General features: G+C 38.0%; 1 protein-coding gene and 1 pseudogene across 1 annotated transcript in view; both read right to left on the bottom strand.

The window, feature by feature from the left end:
- LOC113674585 (endothelin-converting enzyme homolog) overlaps positions 1-16629 on the bottom strand; it is a 49068-nt gene that overhangs the window by 17255 nt on the left and 15184 nt on the right. The window contains exons 9-12 of the mRNA XM_027191069.2: positions 16151-16249; positions 15206-15283; positions 1183-1286; positions 174-232 (exon numbers count right to left, since the gene is read on the bottom strand). Of these exons, the coding sequence (XP_027046870.2) occupies positions 174-232; positions 1183-1286; positions 15206-15283; positions 16151-16249 (340 nt within the window). The remainder of the gene's footprint in view (positions 1-173; positions 233-1182; positions 1287-15205; positions 15284-16150; positions 16250-16629) is intronic.
- Positions 11173-11767, bottom strand: LOC149041279 (uncharacterized; annotated as a pseudogene).

Below are 16629 nucleotides of genomic sequence, written 5' to 3' on the forward strand. Positions count from 1 at the left end.
TTTCCTAGAGTCTCGTCGCTCATTTTTGCGCATTAGGGCTTTGATTAAGGCTTCTGATAGCTGTCTAGATGTATGAGATTAGGGAATCGGACTTGCCTTGATCTTCATTACTTGAAAATTAGTTACTTGTATTTACTTGACGTTTCTGCAGATGATTATTCTCATGTACTTACTGATTTTGTTGGTCACTCTATCGTAGAAGGCATTGACCGTATGTGGGTGAATCATCCACCTAAATTAGAGTAAATTGGAGAAATTGTGACTTCATCATTAAACAGGGAATTGGCTGGAGTTTCGCATAGCGATGTGCAGGCGAGGTAGAAATTTAAAATTTTAGCTGTGATTATATATTAACGCTTGCTATGTGAAAAAGTTTTCAGCTTTCAAATCCTGGCGAAAAGAAAAATCCCGATGTATTTTCAAGTAAGTTACGCAGGATCTAATAGAAAATTGTAGTCTGCGAATATTGGTCCCTTAAGGTTATCATCGAAAAATAGGGCTTTGAAAAAACTCAACGGCATCCTTATTGCATTCAATGCTATTCCTAAATTTGATCAAAATGGTAGCCCGCTACTTTGGCATAACTTCAAGATTAATGTTAATTTCTAACTGATTTATAAAGTAAATCATGATGGGCTGGAAGTACTTAAGGGCCAAACTAGGGGAGACAAGGTCACAACTTTCAAAATTAAAAGTGTAAAATGGGGCCAAATGACCAGTCATCTTCGAAAAGACGTTTTCAAGACTTTGTTTGTAATTAATGAGAAGCTAGATGAGACCAAAGCTAACAAATCGAGAAATTTGAAGTCAAGCAATCGGGCCATAGACAGTTCTGCCAAAGCTGAGGCAGAGAGTCGCTAGAAAACTTAAAAAAGTCTTTCAAGCTACATCGAAAATTATTTTTATCAGGAAATAAGAGATGCTTGGGAAAAACAGTAGACATTAAGGGGAAAGTCAATAGTTAAGCCTATACCCAGAACCGTTAAAAACTTAACGGACGACTGGGAATACTTGTCAAACATAACAACCTTGACAGCTTCATATCATTTAAGGATGTTTTCTTTCCACCATATATTTTGCTCGGACAAGAGACGTTCTTTCCGAAACATTTTCCCGAATCTCCCCGAATTTTTTCTGTACGCGAATTTTTTTCCAAACTAGAGTAATGTAATTGGCCCTTACCTTTCTTTGTCTACAGCATTACGAAGATCCTTTAACATTGTCTTCATAGAAAAAGCTCGGATGCTAATCACATTGTTGAAGTAAGAGGAATTATCCATTGTTAGCTGAAACAAAACAAGAAAAAATTAATTTTGTTATTATGAAATTACTAAAAATAATCAAGTTCAATGAGGTAATCACGGTCAATTTACAGTTCCACATGTATAAAGTACTGTTAAATTTGTAATTTGTAAACAACATATCTTTATGTTTATTTAATCAAACTTTTACGGAAGTCTATGCATGTCGGGACACAGCCAATACACAAAGGTTGTATAGTATATTTGGTAGATTCAATCCATGCATGAAGGGTACAAAGTTTTTAAGGTCTCAGTTTGATGTAATCATTTTAATTATATCAAGAGACGATATCGATAATGGGGAACATAAAGCAAACATCACCAAAATCGTCCAAAATCTAATGATCAGGGGGTTGTTCAATATACTCGCATTATAACGTTTGTGTAAGCAACATTACGGTCGGTATAGTTATTACGGACCATTAACGTGACAGTCGTCGCTACCCTAAGCGTGGTATACGGTCCGTGAGTTACAATTAATTAATAGAATAGAGGAAGTTCATGCTGAAAAAGTGGCTACGTACGGTTTGCCAATTCATTTGTGGATACGTGTTTTTTTCGTCCCATATTAACTGTGTTCGTCGGAATCGACCGTAATATTCTTAAAAGGTCCGTCAAGAGCTAACTACTGTCTCTAAATTGCAGTTTTGGGAATATTTCCATGAACGCGTTTTTGTTCGTCAAACAACAAGTCCTTTTCTGTCACTCATGGATGCGAAGGAAAAAGATATGCAATCAACAAAAGGTCGAAAATTGTGTGTCAAGTGGTCTTTGCATTCTTTTGGTAACAGTTTTTCCAACAGTCAGCAGCTGAAGCGCCGACTTGTTATTTTTTTCCACGCTATTGATGCCGACGTGTGCGTATGTTTCTCATTCTGATTCAAGATGAGACCTCTCTTTCAGTGGGTCCTCTATCTTAATTCCGAGAAATTTAAGAAGCAAAAACAACGCATTCAAGTAAGAAAAAAAATTGAAAGATTTCAGTGTATTTATTAGTTTTTCTATGGGTTGTGTGGTTCTTTTCAACAAACCCCTTTTAATTCTATCTTGTCACCAGTCCATTTCACTATATAGCCACATGAAATGCATTTCGCTGAAAGGTAAGCATTTTGTGAGTGTTTGTGTTTTACATTTTCGGGTATTATCGGCATCCTACCGCTAGCTTGATTATAACATTACGCTCGAAAAGGAAAAGATCGTTTGGAGGAAATAATAAGCTGTTACCAAAAGTAAAGACCACTGAAGCTTAAGAAATTTCTTATTCAATCTCTTTAACTACATACCCATTCATACCACCATTTTAAAGGGACTACACAGGTCACTACTAACCTAGAGGTTGGGGGGAAATCTATAATAATAAAATAATCTTGTCTGATGTTTTTGGGGTAAGCACTGGATGCACCTCTACTCCTGTTCAGCCCACATTACTCGCTCAAATGTTTTAAGAGCATGAATTTGTTGCTGGGGTTATAAAAGAATGCATATGCTGCTTCAGAGATGTGGTATAGAGAAAAGGAATATAAACCAGGCTATTTCGGAATATGATAAATGCCTGGCGTTAGACAAGGAAAAGGGCCGTTTTGAGTATCACTCGACCTTACCATATCAAGAAAAATGTGAACCACAGTCACGGTGGTATGTTCAAGACTTAAAGTATTCTTTCATTCGTATCTACAATTCGAGCTTTTTTTTTCGTCACAGGTGCCTCCTAGTGGGGTAGGAGCGGTATTTAAATCGGGGATATTTGAACGAATTTGAACACGTTGAATTGAAACACCACATTTGCTACCTGAAAAATTTGGCTGTCACACGCAACAACTAGCGATAACACTATTTCAGCCGACACTTTGAACAAACGTGAGCCAGTAATTCAAGGACAGATGGCTTAGTGATGTTCGTCAACCTGGCTGGGAAAATCTTTTTGCAGTTTCTGAATCTTTAAGGAATCTAAGGGAACCTAAATAGAAGCTGGAGAGATGATACCCGACATAAGCCTAACTACTCCACACATCTCGCATCAACTCCAATACTACAGTAGTTAGAAATAGATTTGTATGTATATACACCCATTAGCGTTACTCCTGTTTTGTCAACTGATAACAAGTAAGGTTGATTGTTTGGTTAGGAAAGGGGTAGATGCGTAGTTGTTCACATACTGACAGTGATCCAAATGAATTAATTACGTGAGACTCACCTATGCATGTAAATCGAAGTTTGACTTCATTTCCCCATTCCTTCTTACCAGCGACCAGGAAAACTGGCCAGCGTCGCGCACGCATTTTTCATATGACTCCTTCGTTTTTGAATGATGATAACGTAGAACCTCAATCACATTTCAACTTACTGGTAAGTACCATTTCGTTTTGTAAGTAACGTAAATTTTGTTGTCACGCGTAAAGAACAATGGATACTTTACATATACACTCTCAACTTGATTAGCGATTGTAGCTTTTGTAGTAATGTGTCTTTTGTCTTCATCTGTTTGTTTACTTGAATTTGTGAGTAACCCAAGCAACGGGTGCACTCCGATTGCGTTGGATTATGGTAGCGTTGTTTTCAATATGGCGGTGAAGGCGGCAGATATCGGCAGATTTTGACCGAACCTTCCGTAGAAGTTCGACCGTTCATTGTTTCTTTCACCAAAGGTGCATGAAATTTTATTGATACTGAATTTGTATAATTTTTTTTTACGTATTTATCGCGTATTCAGTGGTTCTCAAGGACAAACGCAATCACTGTTTTGTAGTATGTAACTTGAGACCGGTTTTCGAGAAGGTCTGATTTGATGTTCATCGTAGTTTGAAGCCTTTCAAACATTGGAATGGCAGCTTTGATCCTTCTTTAAAAGCCCTGACTAAATGAGAGCGCAGATTAGTAATCGAAGAAAAGGAAACAGACCATGAATCCCGTTTACATTCTACGCTACCTCGCTGCCGCCATGCACCAAAAATGTTCCCTCGATCGCGACAGAGTGCAAATGACTAACCTTTTGTGTTACGACCATAATGCAACGTAATCAGAGTGTGCACACCGCCTGTGGGTAACTTGTTTAAAAACTGTGGTACGTAACATACAATTCTTGTGTCGTTTGCCTACTTAATGAGCATTCTTAGCGCTGCTTATTTGCGTGGCCTGTGGTTGTATGTTTAACGAACGAGGCATAGACTTTCTATTCTTATAAGTTCTCTGATTGGCTTGTTCTCCACATTGATACCATTTACTTTGTGGTGTTTACAAAGTGCATCAACCATGCTAAAGCCGAACACATATTAATTTGCTATTTCAATATGTCACTGACAAATGTTGACGAGCTATTCTCAGTTTTACGCTAATGAAACAAGGTGTTCACATAATTATTTGCTTGAAGTTGTCTTGTAATAGGAAAAAAAAGAACAAATGCGCACGAAACTGAACACTGCTGTTTGATGTGTCAAGAAATACACGATCCATACGCGCCGCAACCAAGGTTATCTGGAACTGACGATCCGGTCTGCAACAGTTTGACAGTGTAACCGAAGTCATGCGTAATTCTGCTCATCATTTATTAAAAAAAATCAACATCTCTAAATTACTAAACGTGAGTAGGAAAATACATGTTGAAGAACGAAAACTTAAATATAAACTCACCACGAAGAAAAACATTAACCTTAAGTAGTTACAAAAAGCGGGTTCTGGAGCATCGTCAAATGCCACAAGTCACACCCCTCTTTATTTAACTGCTGTATCACAGATCAACGAATTCATTAGATAAAAACCTAGGTTTCTGACACATTTTGAATTTCACAAGCCACCTCCTGTAAAACTCAAAGTAATTAACACACGCAACTGCCACACTTGCATGCTTCTTGATAGTTTAATACGACAGGATCTGCATCGATATTGTATCTTCCTATGAAGAAGTCGTGTTGTGCCTTGATTTTTTCTTCTGTCAAAACAGTGTCTATGTAAATGAGAACAGTCTGACAGTCTGAGTTTAAACCTTCACGATAAACACCCTCATCATCATCATGTTATAAAAATTTCCCCATACAAATTGTTTATTAGAATTTACTATTTTTGCATTCAAGTCGGTAAGCTTTTTCCATTACATTGGAAAGAAGGAGCATAACTCACATCATTTCGACTTTGTCCGTTCCAATGACAGCTGACACGATTCACCAGGATTGATCAGTTCAATTGAAAAACTCATTTTAATTCATACTCTGTTAATCATCATGATCAACGAATTCCTTCGGGAGGTAGTTCAGTTCCAGCAGTAACTATCAAGAGCTCTTCTCTAACGAAACCACGCTTTGGTCCATCCTTCAGGTAATAGAGAACAGTTTCATTCTTATTCACAATTTTTCTCTCGATACCGTAGACCTTCAGAGACGACACTGGATCTGTAGTTCGCCTTTGACTACCTTCCAACTCACCAGTTGCATTGAGGAATCTCACATTCTTTGAAGAGTCTCTTTTCCTTCAAGCCAACCGGTCTTGAATAAGTAATTGAACTCTCCGCGTTAACCACCTTCTTCCGTCAACCACCTTTGATTGCGTCAACAGGATTTTCTCCCGTCAACCTGGTCACTTCTCCCATTCAGTGGATCTCTTTGATGAGGATGTGTCCCCTGATCCCTGTGAACGTTTACATTCCCTCTTCTTCTCCTCAATCAATACTTTGCCATCTCTCTTGTAACTTCAGCCATGATTTCACACCCAAAATCAACTTGAAGAACACTGGTCCATCTCAGTGGTCCTTGCCTATAAACTGTCTTAAAAGTTCTTGAGACCTCAGAGGAGTCCTTTGAGGTGAGAGGTTCAGCAGACTTGGATCTGCTTGCAACTTTTCTAAAACTTTTAATGCATACTTATAGACTTTCCTCCCTCTCGGGAGTCTTTCATGGGGAAGGAAAATGAGATCAGCTTGATGAACTACATTTGGGGATTACACATGAAAAGTAGGTCTTGGTATATGTTTCGGGGTACGCAAGTCAATCTGCCAGATGGCTTGCTTCATCAGCCAAAGCTTTCCAACGTCCTCAGACACTCGAGCTTCTTTTGTAAACTTCTTAAACTTAGACAATCCCTTCCAAAAACTTTTTGGAGCTATCATTAATTCTTGAAAGTTTTTTCCATGGACTCCCCAAAATGACTGACATCCAATCCTATGGTCAAAGCACCAGCAACGACGTAGATTATTTCACCTTGCTTTTGCGAGGTACTCGGCCTATAAGGGTCGGAAAACTGTGCTTCCCTCAGACCGACCTCTTGATTATGCGCCTTGTTGTACAGCTTCAAAGCTTAATCTGTATCCGCAAAATTCTGCATTGCCTGATCCTTGACTTGGTTATTAACCGCAATCCAATCGAGTAGTTTTGTTTATTCTCTTCATACTTAAAAATCGCTGGATATTTCTTCCTCTCCTCTTCAACACTATTCTGATCTTTACTCAAATACCTTGCTAGATAGCTTCCGCCAAAGCAGTCGCATCGATAAGCACACTTCGAATCATTGTTGCTATGCTTGCCGTTTTATTTATCTTCAAAATTATTTTCGAGAATCGCCAACCAGTATTCATCATGAAACTTTCAACGAAGCTTATCTTCTTTATCACTGAGATAGCATGTGCATACATTTTCGATGATTGCGCAGACTGCTGCTAATTTATTGTAAATCGGATGAACATTTTAAGAAGGTTAAGTCTTTGAATCTTCAAGATACCGTTTTGCTGCAATTGACGCAGTGATCACGAACATCACATAATTCATGAGATTAGAACTCGGATCAGAAGTCATCGATGCCTTGGTGACTTTCGCAATCCATCTGATTCCAGAAGCCAATCCAGGCAGAATGATTAAATGTTTTTACAAGCCTATTATGAGACATTTTTTTGGCAGACAAAAAAAAATCAATCCACTGGTTTTACTCCAACAGGAATCTGTGGTTGTGTTGGTTGAGGCTGTGGTTTTGGTTTGTTAACGAGAGCCATCACCTCTCTCCTTTTATAGCAGAGTACAACCCGTGAAAGAACAATGCTTGTAACTAAAAGTATTTGAGTTAGTGAGAATAATGATAACGTTTCAGCTTTCTTCTCAATGTGTTGTTCAGAATCAGCGTTATTTTCTCTAACACCTAAGCTATGCTTCTTTGCTTCTCTCACTCTTCACCTTTTGTGCTACTGGTAATTTTTCAGTCTTAAGTTCTTTTCCATCCATTTTATTTTCAATGCATAATTTTCAAGTACTTACTCAAGTACTTAGCAAAGTACTCGCTCAATTTCTTATCAAGTCATGATAAGAACTTAATCAGCTTCTTCAGAAAGACCGGTATCTGATTCCTTCTCAGGAACCTAGTCAAAATCAACATTACTAGCAGTGAGAAGAACGGCACTTGTGATCGCCTTGTATATTCCATACTTCAGACTCAGTCTTACGGCAATCATTCCAATTTCTCTTGACCACGAAGTTATCATTCAAATCTATCAGAAGCTTTCTTTCATCAAGTCTCCTCCCCCTTCATCTATCAAGGGGGAGGAGACTTGACGATGCCTTACATGAGAGCTCGAGAAAAGTGTTAACGATAGCTTCACAAGTGTTTTTTTAGAGTAAGGTCTCGTACCTTTTGAAGTATTTCAACATCTTTTTCGGGAAGCCCTTGACTTGATCCTTAGTGAGAGGTATGTCAATCATTTCCTTCGCTTTACCACTTGTGACGAGAATTGTAAGCTGCTCTCGATGATCCGAATCACTTGTGAGTTCGGCCTCTGGAATTTTGGAATTCATTTTACCAGAATTATCTCCTTACAATGTCAGTTAAGACTTTTTATTCTATTCTTAAATCCTTTGGTGCAGGAAGTTAATATCCTCAATTCCCAATTGAAGGGCTGGAATGTTAATAGATGTAATTTTGCAGCGCTATTTGAGATCCCAAAATTATTGTAAGAGTGTAAAGAACCATTTGGTTCAAAAGGCTTTGTGTGCACTTAATTTTTAAACTATACCAGAGAACTCTAAAATGTGTGGTGGTTGGTTTGTTTTAACCATTCCCTGATTAATTCTTCTGGAACTTTTCATTAAGCCATAAGAAATCTGGCTTTGAGACAAATTGTTATGAAATAAATGTTGATCGAGACATTTTTTAAGTGCCTAATATTAAAATTTTCCCATAAATTATAAAGCTGAATTTATAAAGAGTTGCTGTACCTGTCTCGTCATGACATTTAACCAATTAATGGTGGCGGTAAATTAGTGAGTGCTGCACAAACAATAACCATGTCATCCAGTGTGTCCTTAAGAGTCAGAGGCACCACAGACTGGAAAAGTCGGAATCGTTTCAGATGCTGGATGGCACGCTCAACATGAATCCTAGCTTTTGCAATTGTCTAACCCTGAAGAACGTTTACCTTTGTTAATTGTTCCTGACCTTTGGTAAATGGAGGCATATAAAGTTTTACTTGCTTTGTTAAAAGAAAACCCTGTACATTGAAACCACAGTCAACCATACAAGCTGAGTTGGAAGAGAATTTTGAGATCACGCCAGAATCAGAAAATATAAATCTATCAGATGACACGCCTCCATAGCCTTTTGACACAAATGAAACAATTCCAGCTGGGAGTGATGGACACTTTATATAAATAAAAACATGAACAATGAATGAATTAATACTTGAACATTATTTCTTATCGCATGGTTTTAAGTTAAGGTTTAAATACTTTAAAAAATTCATGTTAAGGCAAACATGGTTTAAATGATCTTACCAAGTATTTGGATGTGTTATGGATCTTGTAACTAGAGTATATCAGTGCCTGTGCCTCTGCCATAGAGGGTTTGTGAACATACATTGCTGTACAATCAGTGATTGGACAAGCCCTAGGAAATGGTTTAAAGGCTTCCGGGTAGAACTTTGTTACATTTCCTGGCTTGGCCATTTGATCAAACCTTGAAATTCTCTTGATAAAAAGGGAATCCAAGTTGATGAAATTGTGGACTCATTACTTGCTGAAGTCGTAAATCTGTAGGCTAAGTCTTCCTCTGACAAATTTGTTTAACTGTTTACTTTCTTTTTCTTCCAGGCTTACATTTACTCAAGTCGTTTTGATACCCTTTAATGCTTGTGACCTTTTTCTTTTGAAATATTGCAACTTTTGCACTTTGGGTTTTGTCTTTGACACAAGAAACTGAAACACTCCATAATTTAGGAATATGTTTCAACAAGATGTTTAGTTTCTTTTATGTCTTTTAGATCAAAAGCGTGTTCTTTCATTTCCTCAATTGTGGCTTTGTCTGCTTTAGTTGTTGCTGTATATCAGACACACTTTTCTGAAGTACTAGACACAAAGGGCAATGAGGATCAAGTTCCTGTTCGCCTTGAGGACTTTCGTGTCCGTGAATGCCAACTGGCAGAGCAAAAGTATGATCTTCGGTTGCAGGATTAGTAGAAATGTTTTCAGTGGCCCTTTGCTCTGTCTTTGAAGACTGGCTTTTGTTCTGCTGGATTTTAAAAGTAGTGCTATCGTCCATATGGATTTCAAAAGGAGCATCATTGTTAACATTATATTCCACATGTTAGAGTTGTTAACATCCCCAGGCGGTGCTGTTTTGTTCGTTGCTTTTTCGGCTTCAATCACAGTTTCACCACCACTTCCTATTCTCCCCTTTGCCACATTTTCAGTGACATTCGATTTCTGCTTGAATGCGTTGGAGCTACTTTTCATCTCATCGGTCACAGGTCGATTACACTTGTAGCGACCTTTTTGGCCAGAACTCTTCTTTTTCCCTTTCACGTCAGAAATCCTGAGTTGACTGTGTATCCGTTTAGAAATAGTACTGGATTAGGATGATCTTCCGTGGGCCGGCCGTCTTAAAATGATTCGAACGAATACAAGGACTTTCTTTCGCATCTGTTCGTCCAATATTTTTTTTTCAGATGGGTTTCCTTCTTTTTTCTTGACATTTAAAAACGTGAATTTTATCCACGTGATCCTTTTTTACGCACCTTGAAGACATAAGAATTTATTCAGCAACTTATAATGGACTCCAGCAAAAACTTGCTGGGCAGTTTAACTGAAAATATAAATAAAAATATGTATAAAAGAATTTCCTTAAATTTTCGTAGCTTCTTGGGTATCTGCGGTCACTGTCACAACCCCTTACTGAGCAATGATCTCCTCATGCCATTTTTTAAGCAAAAACGGTTTACAAGCAAACACTTTTGAGTCAATTGGGAAGGTTTATTTCGCTCTGTGCCTCTCCCAACAATAAAAACGATCGAAGACTCATCACGGACATTGATGCCCCATGAGTGACTTGGTACTGGCTCGGCCAATCCCAGCATTCAGTTGGACGCCAGTATTAGCAAAGTCGCATTTTCCTTCTGCTCATCTCTCGTCCACTCATCCACATAATTCTCGAATGTGATCTTCATGTCTTTTGCTGAGGGTGTATACAAGAGAACTAATGCAGCGGTCTTCTCTCTGAATGGTTTTTCGATTCTTGTCGTTTGCTGTGTGATTCCCCGAACACTGATCCTAGTGTGTCTTGCGCTGAATGCTAAATTCACGAGCTCATTCGTCCTCTGCTTCACGTCTCTCAAAGCAGCGCATTCATCGAGAATGATCAGTATATTAGTTCCCTCATACGGATAAATATGGATAACTACTGTTCTTAAGACTATCTGGTCTTGAAGTGGAGTCAAGATAAGTAAGTCCTTATCATTTTCTCTAAAACCATCATATGTAATGTTTTGAATGAATGTCGGGCAAATCAAGAATATGTGATGAAACTTTCCTCGGAGGGTACTGCTCAAGAGATTTACCAGGTATCTCGTCTTTCCTGAATTTGTTGGTTCTATCATTAATGTATTGAATGGACTATTGTCAGTAGTCATATTTTATAGTGGACACGAGCAAAAGTTCTTCTCTTCCCTGATTACCCTCTTATCATCATTTGAACTCAAGGCTATCTTGTTGATGGTCTCAGTGAAGACTTCATCCTTAAGTGATCTTATTGCAATTATATTCCTTATTTGAATCTTTCCTCCGCTGAATAAGCACTCCTAGTAGTATTCATGACTAATAGTCTTCGTTACTAGAGCCTTCTTAACCCCTTTACACTTTCTCTCCACTTTTCCCTCAAGAATCTTGATGCTGTAAAGTTCTGCTCTCAATCCAACGAACTATTCAATGATCCTACCACCAGCTTCATTTTTCATCATGCCCACAACCTTCTTGTTGCAGCCAGTTAAGATCCCTGACATGTGATCTTTGTGGTAGTTGCTTGTGTCGAATTTATCTTCAACATCACCGCCTTTATCCTTGAAGAAGTATTCAGTTTCAATCTCATACACGAGAGTGTCTGTGTCTGTAAAGAGAAGCTTTGCTCGATCTCCATATTTTGGTTTGGTACAGTTATAATGGAAGTCACACATCAGTGTCTTGCTGATTGTCGAGGACGCTCATTCCACAGTAGACCGGCTTATCAAATACAACTTTTGTCTCCCTCGAGTGTTGTGTAATGTTTGAAGTTTGGTTTTGCTGTAAAGTTTTCGTGCCATCGAACGATTGTTGACTAATCTCACATCTTCTCAATTCCTGATGCTTTCCATTATTTTCTGAAGCGGAATCTTAATAGATAAGGGATCTGACACAATCATCAATGAAACAGTAAATTCCCCAAGGCGATCACTGAAGGGACATCTTCTCCTCTACAAGCCACACACAATAGGAGCAAGAGACAGTGAGAAGACATTCAATCCCGACATCACTGAGGTAAAGGTGGTTGTGAATGGAATACCGAATAAGGTTTTACAGTCGAGGGTATATGTGTCAGGGGTCTTTAGAAGATTTTGGAAAGAAAACAGCGTAATGAATGCAACAGACGTTTATGCTGAAGAGTGATGTGCTCTATTTGTCTTGGAAGTATGAGGGACAACGATCTTTACGGTTCAGGATTGAGATCGGTGGATACGAAGAAACTGAAGGAGTTCAGCTCTCAATTAACAGGAAGGCATCGGGTTTAGGGAATGTGAAATGTCACGTCTTTATCTTCGCAGAGGCTCAGCTCCACATCATCAACCAAGAGCTTGAGAGTGTGACCTACTAAATGCTTCTCATTTAAAATCAAGGCACACCACGATTCCTTCATAAGAAGATACAACATTGATGTAGATCCTGTTGTATGAAACCGTCAGGAAGCATGCAAGAGTGACAGTAGCGTGTGTCAATTACTTTGAATTTCACAGGAGGTGGCTTGTGAAATTCAAAATGTGTCAGAAACCTCATTTTGTAACTATTGAACTCGTTGATCTGTGATACAGTAGTTCCAAAAAGTGGAGATGTGACTTGCGGCATTTGACAATGCGCCAGAGTCCGATTTTTGTAACTGCTCCTTAATAGCTTTACAGGCGAAGATCGAAACCGACTACGCTGTTTCTAAAAGAGTGGATGTGAACATTGATCCACCGGACTAAATTTATTCATAAAACCTGACGAACCACTTGCCATAATTACGTAACGTTACGTAATGGTACAAAGATCAACCACGTGTACACATTGCAACTAATAAAACGTACAAACACTTACAGGTAAATTAGAACCTTAACGCAATACACACAGAAAACGGTAGGACAATAATTTTCACGATTACAGGCAGTATAAGACATGACTGAGACTAGGAATTTCATAATTTCTATTCTTTCCCTCAAAAGATCTTTAACCCATCAAGAAAACTTGCCATTCATTTTGTGTCGTTCGTAACACGCAAATCCGCTACACTTTTTTGACGGAGACTAGTTAACAGTACAAAGGAAGACGTCTTATTGTTGTAATTTCTCGTTTCGTCTTTAACGGAGACTTCTTCAGGGAATGATTACAACTAACAATGGAAATCATATAAACGCATTCTTGTGCCTAAGTTTATCTTCCCATGGAAGAGAATAATATCTGATATCTGAAACATGCTGTGAAATGACGTTACAAGAAACTAAGAAGTAAAAGTAGCAACAATGGCAATGTCGTTGTGATAACAGCACTGCAACGAGATAAATAAAGAAACACAAGTTTTATTGAATTAGATGGAAGTGAATCCAAGTGCTGCGTGAAGGTCGATGCATACGAAATATTCATTTACCCATTGGGCGAAGTGGGTCACATGGCAATGCTGCACTTAAACTAAAGACGTTTTTCTCTATTAAAATCCCTATTTGAGATTATATTGAATCAGATGACTTCTCGGCGAAAAATCATCGTGCCTCGTGATACAGCTGATTCTTTCGCCAAAAATCGCTTTTGGTTTGCTAAAGGAATTACTCTACATCAACCAAACTCTAGAGCACTGAGCAAGGGGAACCTTCGCCGCACTAAGCACGAAGGAATGAAATGTTATGGCAACAGAAACGAACACACTACCCACTCTTAACATATATTTCGCCATAGAAAACAAAACACAAACGCAAAAAACTAAATATTCTGTAACGGGAGTTTTTTGTTCTAGTATTGACCTGAAAACCGCAGGCGAGAAACCGCCTTTGTCAGTCTTTGTCGAAATCTTCTTTGATGCACGCGGTTCTCCTTCGTAAGGCTGAACCGTACTCGCAACTTCCATTTCTTCTGTGTCACTTGAGTACGATGTATCACATCTCTCGTTAGAGCTTGCTGAAGGTAAGTATAGATCGCTATCGGTCATAATTTCAAGAGTATTTCAACACTTATTGATACAAAATTACATGAGATGCGAGAGATTTGTAAGTATCAACTGAGGGTTTTCACAGTTTTCACCCGCTAATTCGTTATAAGTCCACGTGACACTTTTAAGACAAAATAAGGACACTTTAGGGCCCAAAAAAACCGTGTTTTGGGCTTTTTGAATTTTTTCTTCTATCGGAATTGGTTTGTACATATGATAAGCTAAATATTTACGCAAAAAAAAAAAAACATTCGTGTCATAGGCACTTAAATTCAAATGTTTTTGCCTGCGGTTATATTTTGGGAACCATACGATTAGCGCTGATACGATAAGAATTTTGCTGGCTGATAGTAGCTCATGGCGACGCAAAATAAAGAAAGCAAAAAACGGTAGGTGACATATAAAGTGGGACGGAATCCCAATCTAGGAGCTGTATTCATTGACGTGTCATGTCAGTGCCATCTGTAAGTCTTTTTCTTGCAATAAACCAGCTCTCAAAGAGCTTTACTCCATGTTGGGGAGCATGATATGTTTGAATTACTTCTTATTACCTATGAAGTGTAGGCACCTAGCTATATTTCAAGTATGATTTATCAGTGCAGGCCCACTACACAACCTAGATCATCTTCTACAAACCGTCTTCAGGAAGCGAAATGCTAAACTGAAACTTATTCGGACATAGCCTTTAGTTTAGCCGCTCCATCCTTATGGAAATCTTTGCCAAGGACCATTAGCGCTTCGAGATTTTTTAATGAATTTAAACGGAACCTGAACTCATAATTTTAGGTCAGCTCTCTGCTAACTTTAACAGTTGTTCAGTTTTCTTAAGTTCTACTCTAGAGATCTATGAAATATGTAATATTATAGAACTTAAGTAGGTTAGATATTTTTCTCTTTCATATATATGGTAAAGCGCAATAAGTGCTTTACAGATTGTATATGGGCGTGAGTGTTTTACAGAGATCTAAAACACTCTTCACATGTACCTTGACCAACGGGCGTTGTTATGTGAACCTTTTTATAATTTGGGCACCGGCTATTTCGTTTGTATAATATCCAGTATTTGTATAAAAGCCAGCATTTGAATTTCTACCACATACATTTATTGTCCATATGATAAAAAGAAAATTACATGTTAGCTCCAAGTTATGAATTTTATGTTCTCGTGATACGAATTATATCTCACTCGCACATAAAACTCATATCTTCTCGCCATCAAGTAATATCCTCTCTATACTTACGTCCTTGAATCTCTCTGATAGCTTTCGTTTATCTTTCATGTATTCTGGGTACCCAATGTTGTGTCTGATTGCAGAAGCCTGAGGGTGATAACATGAAGGTTTAGTTATGTGTAATGAACAACGTATTAATGATTATGTAGTGAAGTCGTTTCAGGAAAAGCCCAAAGTGAGTTCTTGCCGAATTGACTAAACGATAGCAAGTTCATTACCACTGGGCAGACGATTAAGAAACCATGGTTCACCTAAATCCCTTGGCTTGTTGTTTGTCAAAGATTACTATCCAGAAAATCAAATTTCTTGATTTAAAATGAAGGTTGAGCCAGGAATCAGACAACTCTAAGACATCATTCAGGTTGGTACAAAGTATCACCTTCAGCATTATGCTTTTTATGAATAGAGGACCCGCTTCGAGACCTAGTAAATGTAAAATATCTTTACCAGCTAGATGTATAATATCAGAAACTGAATTTGAGATGTTCTCTGTAAGCTTAACAGTTCCGCAGCATTTGTCACCATTTTGAAACTTGATTCTGTTTTTGATATTTCATTGTGTTAAATACGGATGTTTCTTATAGCTGTATAACACTATAATCATTAACATTACGACGACATCGATGAATGAAAGAAATCTTGAAAGCGACTTTTTACGCAATAGCAGCTCGACTCGATAACAACTCTTACTGCTTTGCAAACCTTAGAGAAGAAACAATTCTCATTAATTTGGGGATTCCATAAGGGTCGCCATTGAAATGCATCCAGGAATATCTGGGTATATTATAAGAATAGAAAACGAAATTTTAACAACCATTGCCGAGAAAAGATACATTAAATAAGAACCTTGAATGTGTTTAAAAGCAACGAGGAATTATATAAAGTCATGTAAATTTCTTAAAAAAAGCACTGGCAGTGGGTGGAAGTCTTTCGTCGCAGCGTTTATAGATGTACCTTTTCTCTGGCATAAGCCCTTGTTTTGTTGTCCATCCAGTCAAGTTTGTCGAGGTTAGCGATGAACGTTTCCCTCAAATCATCGATCATGGCCATTACCTGAAATAGTTAAATTTTTACAAGAAATAGCAAAGATTTATTTACTTGAAAAAGGCAAAGCAAACTTCTTGTTTACTTGATGGCATTAACTTAAAAATTTCAAGAATTTTGCTGAATATATATCTGATACTAAGTGACGTCGGGCCTATTCAAACAGTAAGTCATAGGCAGATTAATTTTGGATGAATCGGAAAGTACTTAGCTTTGAGTGTATAAGGGAACTGGTTGGAGGTATTAACCCCCACTGAAATGTTGTCGTCTTTGTAACACAGAATAAAAAGGTAAAATCAAGCCGTCCTAAAAAATTGTTCATAGGATTAAATGAGAGCATTTTTTCTGAAATTTTTATACTCGTTCTCTTTAATGAAACCAGCGATTTT

Source organism: Pocillopora damicornis, chromosome 8 (genome assembly GCF_964200805.1).
Source record: "Pocillopora damicornis chromosome 8, jaPocDami1.2, whole genome shotgun sequence".
NCBI classification, from domain to species: domain Eukaryota; kingdom Metazoa; phylum Cnidaria; class Anthozoa; order Scleractinia; family Pocilloporidae; genus Pocillopora; species Pocillopora damicornis.